At 46.7% G+C, this 9,604-nt stretch overlaps 1 protein-coding gene across 1 annotated transcript in view; it reads right to left on the bottom strand.

The window, feature by feature from the left end:
* LOC123990454 (protein phosphatase 1 regulatory subunit 14C-like) overlaps positions 1-9,366 on the bottom strand; it is a 33,794-nt gene extending 24,428 nt beyond the window's left edge. The window contains exon 1 of the mRNA XM_046290996.1: positions 8,976-9,366. Within this exon, the coding sequence (XP_046146952.1) occupies positions 8,976-9,209 (234 nt within the window). The 5' untranslated portion in view covers positions 9,210-9,366. The remainder of the gene's footprint in view (positions 1-8,975) is intronic.
* Positions 9,367-9,604: the final 238 nt, after the last annotated feature.

Here is a 9,604-nt window from a genome sequence, read left to right on the forward strand (position 1 = left end):
TGCAATATGAATGATATAGAACACACAGCAGAATGAGAGAGAGATAAGTGGGTCATGGTGATTATATGAGGTCTGTGGGGCTGAGGACATGATGAGGAGGAGTAACAGGAGGAGGAGTGGGCGTCGGGAAATGTCAAAGCTCAGCCCTCTAATCTGCTGCGCAACAAGGTGAGAGAGAAGGGAAGGTCCCTCCCCCATTGAGACAGAGAGAGTGGTAGAGGAAGGGAAAGGTTAAAGAGGAGAAAAGAGAGAAGCTCTCCCTCTCCCTCTCCTCTCGCTCCTCCCTCTCCTCTCCTCTCCTCTCACCCTCCTCTCCCTCTCCTCTCATCTCCCTCCTCCTCTCTCCTCCTCTCTCCCTCTCCTCTCCTCTCCTCTCCTCTCCTCTCCTCTCACCCTCCTCTCCCTCTCCATCCCCCTCTCCCTCCCCTCCCTCTATATTCCCTAAATACATCCTGTAGCTGTAGAGCTCCTTAGATGGAGGAAGGGGCACGGTGAGCTGTGGAATGAAGAAACAGCTAGGTGAATCACACTGAACAGGCTTAAAGAACAGTGAAGGAATACAGTGAATTGTGGAATGAGGACACAGCTGAGAACAGAAAGAAGGCTGTGCGTCTTTAAAATAATGGTGCTAATGTTTAAAACCCATAAAATAATGATGTTAATGTTTATAACCCATTCAGAAGTCTTAAACAAGCTGCATATTGACTGGCTGGCCTGACTGGCAGGTCTCTCTCTAGTGATGTCTCTATAAAGGGTCCTAGCTGGCCTGACAATACACATTCTCTCTCTAGTGATGTCTCTATAAAGGGTCCTAGCTGGCCTGACAATACACATTCTCTCTCTAGTGATGTCTCTATAAAGGGTCCTAGCTGGCCTGACAATACACATTCTCTCTCTAGTGATGTCTCTATAAAGGGTCCTAGCTGGCCTGACAATACACATTCTCTCTCTAGTGATGTCTCTATAAAGGGTCCTAGCTGGCCTGACAATACACATTCTCTCTCTAGTGATGTCTCTATAAAGGGTCCTAGCTGGCCTGACAATACACATTCTCTCTCTAGTGATGTCTCTATAAAGGTTCCTAGCTGGCCTGACAATACACATTCTCTCTCTAGTGATGTCTCTATAAAGGGTCCTAGCTGGCCTGACAATACACATTCTCTCTCTAGTGATGTCTCTATAAAGGGTCCTAGCTGGCCTGACAATACACATTCTCTCTCTAGTGATGTCTCTATAAAGGTTCCTAGCTGGCCTGACAATACACATTCTCTCTCTAGTGATGTCTCTATAAAGGGTCCTAGCTGGCCTGACAATACACATTCTCTCTCTAGTGATGTCTCTATAAAGGGTCCTAGCTGGCCTGACAATACACATTCTCTCTCTAGTGATGTCTCTATAAAGGGTCCTAGCTGGCCTGACAATACACATTCTCTCTCTAGTGATGTCTCTATAAAGGGTCCTAGCTGGCCTGACAATACACATTCTCTCTCTAGTGATGTCTCTATAAAGGGTCCTAGCTGGCCTGACAATACACATTCTCTCTCTAGTGATGTCTCTATAAAGGGTTGTATCTTTTTGAGCAGAGAGGAGAGAGAGAGAAAGGGAGAGAGAGAGAACGCGAGACAGAGAGGGAGGGTGAGAGAGGGCGAGAGAGAGAGAGAGAGAGTCTAAACAACCTCTGACCTTTTCTCCTTGTTTTAAATCAGATATCTGGCACCGGGCCAGCTGTGTGTTGTAACGTACACACTTATCTGTGTATGTTTTGAATCTATTCCAGTCAGCATCTAGCAGTATCTAGCTATCCATCTATAATTAGGGACAGATTGTAGCGGCTGAGCCGTTGTTGCTCCTAGACCTTTCCGCTTCACAAAATCAGCACTTACGGTTGACCGGGGGAAGCTGGAGCAAATTTGACGAGCCGACTTGTTGGAAAGGTGTGCATCCTGTGACGGTGCCATGTTGAAAGTCACTGAGCTCTTCAGTACGGGGGTCATTCTACTGCCAATGTTTGTCTATGGAGATCGCATGGCGGTGCGCTCGATTTTTATACATCCGTCAACAACGAAATAACCGAATCCACTCATTTGAAGGGGTGTCCACATACTTTTGGCCAAGTAGTGTATCATGCGTGAATCCAAGTTTACTTCGATGTGACGGTTTTTAGGTTAATATTTGTGCATAAAAAAAGTGTTTCGACCGCGGTGATAAATTTTACCGACACCAAAAGATCCCACCAATGTTGAATGAATATAAATTATCTGTCGACATTTAGAAACATCATACCAGAAACGTCCTTGTGCTGCCATCCTGTTAGAAGATAACAGATTATTTTATTACAATGGTTAAATTGGATTTTCATTGTGTTCAATGGTGTTATTTGCCCCCTAGTGGCGCTTTCTGGTACTTAGAGAGACGACGCAAACAGGAAGTTCAGAATTTGTTTTGCACGCATAGAGCAGCTACAAGCAACGCTACGGTGCAGGTCTTTCAATGTAGTTATTTCTTGTCACGCTTCAGCCTTGGAAAAATATTTGTTTGTAAGTTCAATTCAAGCATTTAGCTAATGATAATAATCTTGTTATTGATAGAGTTTCTTACATATCAATGTTGGTTGCATTTACTCACAAATTGCAATGCCTTTTGTGTATGTCGTTAGCTGTATTACTTTGCTCATGCGTCATGCAAACGAATTGTAAAATATACAATACTGTAGTTTTGTTACTGTTTTTAGTGTAATATGCTTTGTTATTCTACATAGATGGTTATACATTATTAGAGTAATGAAAGGAGCAATTACCATATGGTTAACAATTAGCTATATGGTTTGGCATCATGCCAGATGCATGGTACCTTAGCACGTGCTTTGTATTTATGCAACTTCAAATGTTTAATGTACAGCTACAGTATGTCGGTGTGAATTGAACACTAAAGTATATTCTTTTCTGTATTTTGCAGTTTCACAACATAAACGTTTTCAATATATTCATTCAAGAAAAGTCACGCCTTGGGAGTTTTATTGAAGACTTAGTTGTTAGCTATCTGTCTAGTTTTGCATGGGAACGCAACTCAAGGGCAGAATAGTCCTGTTTCCATCACAGCTGTCATGACTATTTTTTTATACGGTGTGATGTGAAAATGATGAATGGAAACATGGTTTGTTTACTACAGCGGCTGGTAAAATAAATCACACAGAGGAAGACGAGGAGAAAAAATAACAACTATAAAACCCCTCCCCCCCCTCAGCCAGGAGAAAAACCCTTTACTTAGCTACGGGGGGGGGGGGGGTTTAAAACAGCCGTTATCATTGATGGTGTTTCGATGAGCTCGTTCCCCTCAGGCCTGACCTGTCAGTCAGTCAGTCTGGGGAACCTGCAGGGCCTAATGATCAATGACAATCTGTTCAATGATGGACGGAAAGTGCACATATGATGGCTGGTAGTCTACGTGTGTTTGTGGGTTAGTCTGACCTACAACTCCTGTAATCATTAGTGCATTACTAATAATGTGTCTATATGTACCCTGTCTGTCCATGGTAATAATGTAGCCTGTCTGTCCATGGTAATAATGTAGCCTGTCTGTCCATGGTAATAATGTAGCCTGTCTGTCCATGGTAATAATGTAGCCTGTCTGTCCATGGTAATAATGTAGCCTGTATGTCCATGGTAATAATGTAGCCTGTCTGTCCATGGTAATAATGTAGCCTGTATGTCCATGGTAATAATGTAGCCTGTCTGTCCATGGTAATAATGTAGCCTGTCTGTCCATTGTAATAATGTAGCCTGTCTGTCCATGGTAATAATGTAGCCTGTCTGTCCATGGTAATAATGTAGCCTGTCTGTCCATGGTAATAATGTAGCCTATGTCCATGGTAATAATGTAGCCTGTCTGTCCATGGTAATAATGTAGCCTATGTCCATGGTAATAATGTAGCCTGTCTGTCCATGGTAATAATGTAGCCTGTCTGTCCATGGTAATAATGTAGCCTATACTGTGAACCCACTGACCGGTACTGACAGATGTAACCATGGAAATACGCAGGTCTAATGGCTTAGTGAAGACTGATAAAATAATAACAATGTCTTCTGAGATTTAGTGGGACAGTGTTACTTTAATTCAAGGTCGCCTTTGAGGTCAAATGAAACCAGACTTGACTGCTGTACATTCATTCTATAAAAAGGTCAATAGGCCAGACCTGTTCAATCGATCACAGAGACAGATCACATATATTACCAAAACACTCCAACCAGGACAGAATGAAGCACAGGCCAGACCTGTTCAATGGATCACAGAGACAGATCACATATATTACCAAAACACTCCAACCAGGACAGAATGAAGCACAGACCAGACCTGTTCAATGGATCACAGAGACAGATCACATATATTACCAAAACACTCCAACCAGGACAGAATGAAGCACAGGCCAGACCTGTTCAATGGATCACAGAGACAGATCACATATATTACCAAAACACTCCAACCAGGACAGAATGAAGCACAGGCCAGACCTGTTCAATGGATCACAGAGACAGATCACATATATTACCAAAACACTCCAACCAGGACAGAATGAAGCACAGGCCAGACCTGTTCAATCGATCACAGAGACAGATCACATATATTACCAAAACACTCCAACCAGGACAGAATGAAGCACAGACCAGACCTGTTCAATGGATCACAGAGACAGATCACATATATTACCAAAACACTCCAACCAGGACAGAATGAAGCACAGGCCAGACCTGTTCAATGGATCACAGAGACAGATCACATATATTACCAAAACACTCCAACCAGGACAGAATGAAGCACAGGCCAGACCTGTTCAATGGATCACAGAGACAGATCACATATATTACCAAAACACTCCAACCAGGACAGAATGAAGCACAGGCCAGACCTGTTCAATCGATCACAGAGACAGATCACATATATTACCAAAACACTCCAACCAGGACAGAATGAAGCACAGGCCAGACCTGTTCAATGGATCACAGAGACAGATCACATATATTACCAAAACACTCCAACCAGGACAGAATGAAGCACAGGCCAGACCTGTTCAATGGATCACAGAGACAGATCACATATATTACCAAAACACTCCAACCAGGACAGAATGAAGCACAGGCCAGACCTGTTCAATGGATCACAGAGACAGATCACATATATTACCAAAACACTCCAACCAGGACAGAATGAAGCACAGGCCAGACCTGTTCAATGGATCACAGAGACAGATCACATATATTACCAAAACACTCCAACCAGGACAGAATGAAGCACAGGCCAGACCTGTTCAATGGATCACAGAGACAGATCACATATATTACCAAAACACTCCAACCAGGACAGAATGAAGCACAGGCCAGACCTGTTCAATCGATCACAGAGACAGATCACATATATTACCAAAACACTCCAACCAGGACAGAATGAAGCACAGACCAGACCAGGGAATCGAGCTCCCAATCAAATGTATTTTATAAATCATCAACAGTGCCTAGGAAACCTCCCTAGAAAGACAGGAACCTAGGAAGGAACTGGGGCTGGGATGGGACCAGTATTGTGACAAAATTAACACAGGACCAAACTCTAAAATCCTGCTGTGTGTTATAATATAGTGTGCTACAGCTTGGAAAATAAATACATGAGACTCTGGATAACAACATTAAGTTTATTTTCAACATCAGGGCTGTTTTCCTAAAGAAGTTACATCCACTTTGTGTTTTGTTTCCTTGCCACGATACTAATGAATATCGTCATACTGGTAGCGTCTCAGCCCTAGAAGAACCAGGCTCTGAGGGGTGACCAGTCCTCTACTGGCTGTACTGGGTAGAGAGGAACCAGGCTCTGAGGGGTGACCAGTCCTCTACTGGCTGTACTGGGTAGACCAGAGGAACCAGGCTCTGAGGGGTGACCAGTCCTCTACTGGCTGTACTGGGTAGAGAGGAACCAGGTTCTGAGGGGTGACCAGTCCTCTACTGGCTGTACTGGGTAGAGAGGAACCAGGCTCTGAGGGGTGACCAGTCCTCTACTGGCTGTACTGGGTAGAGAGGAACCAGGCTCTGAGGGGTGACCAGTCCTCTACTGGCTGTACTGGGTAGAGAGGAACCAGGTTCTGAGGGGTGACCAGTCCTCTACTGGCTGTACCGGGTAGACCAGAAGAAACAGGCTCTGAGGGGTGACCAGTCCACTGGCTGTAAGAAAACCAGGCTCTGAGGGGTGACCAGTCCTCTACTGGCTGTACTGGGTAGAGAGGAACCAGGCTCTGAGGGGTGACCAGTCCTCTACTGGCTGTACTGGGTAGACCAGAAGAACCAGGCTCTGAGGGGTGACCAGTCCTCTACTGGCTGTACTGGGTAGACCAGAGGAACCAGGCTCTGAGGGGTGACCAGTCCTCTACTGGCTGTACTGGGTAAACCAGAGGAACCAGGCTCTGAGGGGTGACCAGTCCTCTACTGGCTGTACTGGGTAGACCAGAGGAACCAGGCTCTGAGGGGTGACCAGTCCTCTACTGGCTGTACTGGGTAGAGAGGAACCAGGTTCTGAGGGGTGACCAGTCCTCTACTGGCTGTACTGGGTAGAGAGGAACCAGGCTCTGAGGGGTGACCAGTCCTCTACTGGCTGTACTGGGTAGAGAGGAACCAGGCTCTGAGGGGTGACCAGTCCTCTACTGGCTGTACTGGGTAGACCAGAGGAACCAGGCTCTGAGGGGTGACCAGTCCTCTACTGGCTGTACTGGGTAGACCAGAGGAACCAGGCTCTGAGGGGTGACCAGTCCTCTACTGGCTGTACTGGGTAGACCAGAGGAACCAGGCTCTGAGGGGTGGCCAGTCCTCTACTGGCTGTACTGGGTAGAGAGGAACCAGGCTCTGAGGGGTGACCAGTCCTCTACTGGCTGTACTGGGTAGACCAGAGGAACCAGGCTATGAGGGGTGGCCAGTCCCCCCCCCCCCCCCCCATCAGAACCGCTAGTGGATACAGCTAACACAGTTCCTATCAGTCTGAGCAGGGTCTGTACCTCTGGAGCCCTGCCCTCTCCTCATCTCATTGGTTAGCCCACTGCCCTGCTCTCCTCATCTCATTGGTTAGCCCACTGCCCTGCCCTCTCCTCATCTCATTGGTTAGCCCACTGCCCTGCTCTCCTCATCTCATTGGTTAGCCCACTGCCCTGCTCTCCTCATCTCATTGGTTAGCCCACTGCCCTGCTCTCCTCATCTCATTGGTTAGCCCACTGCCCTGCTCTCCTCATCTCATTGGTTAGCCCACTGCCCTGCTCTCCTCATCTCATTGGTTAGTCCACTGCCCTGCTCTCCTCATCTCATTGGTTAGCCCACTGCCCTGCTCTCCTCATCTCATTGGTTAGTCCACTGCCCTGCTCTCCTCATCTCATTGGTTAACCCACTGCCCTATCCTCCTCCTCTCATTGGTTAACCCACTGCCCTATCCTCCTCCTCTCATTGGTTAACCCACTGCCCTATCCTCCTCCTCTCATTGGTTAACCCACTGCTCTGTCCTCATCTCATTGGTTAACCCACTGCTCTGTCCTCATCTCATTGGTTAACCCACTGCTCTGTCCTCATCTCATTGGTTAACCCACTGCTCTGTCCTCATCGCATTGGTTAACCCACTGCTCTGTCCTCATCTCATTGGTTAACCCACTGCTCTGTCCTCATCTCATTGGTTAACCCACTGCTCTGTCCTCATCTCATTGGTTAACCCACTGCCCTCTCCTCCTCTCATTGATTAACCCACTGCCCTCTCCTCCTCCTCTCATTGATTAACCCACTGCCCTCTCCTCCTCCTGTCATTGGTTAACCCACTGCTCTGTTCTCATCTCATTGGTTAACCCACTGCTCTGTCCTCATCTCATTGGTTAACCCACTGCTCTGTCCTCTCCTCTCCTCTCTAGCAGCATCCTGTATGATATGGATCACACAGCACTGTGGAGAAGCTCTCAGCTCTTCAAACGTTAAATTATGTACCGACCACCGCAGAGCGCGTGAGAACGCATTCCAATGTCTCGGTCAATACCATCTCTCAGGGAAAGACACAGACTTGCCTGTGATCAGAAGGGTTAAGAATATTCCCGACTCGACACATCACAGGCAGATGGTAACATGAATGGACTCACATACCAGACAGCCAATCATCATCTAGACAGCAGTTTGCCCTTCCTTCAAGCATTATTCTGAATCAATATGAAAACACAAGCTATTCGGGTCGACATTATGAATTCATGAAACAGATTGTGTATTCTGGTAAAGGGCGCAGATTATTTAATGCCTTTCCCGGAAGAAAATAAATAGTGTGTCAGAATGTTTGTCTGTCTGTCGGCCTATTAACAAATCAGCCCTCTAGAGCCGACTGTGAACGCAGCAGTTAAAGGAGATGGGACTCGGCTACAAAAAGAGTCTGGTGCTTAAAGCGCAGCTGTGTGGTGTGTTTTACGACCTCAAAACAGTCATTCCCCACTCGGCACAGACTTCAGTTGAATGTCTACATTTGGTTGGGTTGTCAACTAACGTGCATTCAACGTGAACTCAACAAATGTCACAATGTCATTGGATTTAGGTTAAAAGTTCGGTGGAAAAATTACGAAATGCCCTAAAAATTGATAACATATTTGGTTGAAATGACGTGGAAACGTTGATTCAAACCGTTTCTGCCCAGTGGTTCGTCTGTTCTGTGCGACCCTCTTTTGGAAGCTGCCTGCCCAGGGGAGAGACAATGTAGCCGGGGAGAGAGGGGACAATAGACCGGCGTGACCCGCGGATTTACACAGTTAACCAAACCACCTCCATGTCCCCTTCCCCGGGCATTACGCACCACCACTGCAAACATACCAAAACACACTCCAAACTCTAAAGATAACATTTTAAACACGGATTATCTTGCCAATTAATGATTCATCCCGAATCCTCCAAGAATAACCGACCCAAAGCGCCAATAAAACCTCCTCTCCTCACCTCACAGTCGTACAGATCGCTGAGTTGTTCAATGATCCACTCCTCCAGTATCAGTCTCTTCCGCAGCTCCTTCCTGTCGTACTTCACCGTCACTTTTCCCTGCTTCCTCTGGACCGGGTCATCCCGCGGAATGGGGCCGGAACCAGCGCACCCAACCCCGGCCGGCGGCTGGAAGAACACCCGGCTGGCGGACGCGGGCAACTGGGCGCTCGTCTCGGTGCTGGCGGCTGACATCGCGTGTGTTTTGACGTTGAGTTAAAGAGAGAGGGACGCAGCAGGCAGACCTACAGTAGTGACAGGCTGAGCATGAACCGTTTTTAAACACCTGCTATTTAAAGCGCAGCGCGTCCAGTGGAGTACAGCCGAGGGGGGCGTGCCTTCCATCAACGGACCTGAAGACCGTTCCTCTCTGTCAGATTATGTGATTAGTGCTGGGATGAAACGAAACACTGCTCTTTACTGCAGGTGGCACCACAGGTTCAAAAGTTGAGTGGCAAAATTCGTACATCTTTACTGGGTCCTGGAGTTTTTCCTGATATCATGACATGGTCAGGTAAATGTCTACTGTACATGGTGGAGAAACAACCATAACTATAACTACTATAACCAGTCAATACCATTATTTCTGC

The sequence above is a fragment of the Oncorhynchus gorbuscha genome, linkage group LG12 (assembly GCF_021184085.1).
Source record: "Oncorhynchus gorbuscha isolate QuinsamMale2020 ecotype Even-year linkage group LG12, OgorEven_v1.0, whole genome shotgun sequence".
In the NCBI taxonomy this organism is placed as follows: domain Eukaryota; kingdom Metazoa; phylum Chordata; class Actinopteri; order Salmoniformes; family Salmonidae; genus Oncorhynchus; species Oncorhynchus gorbuscha.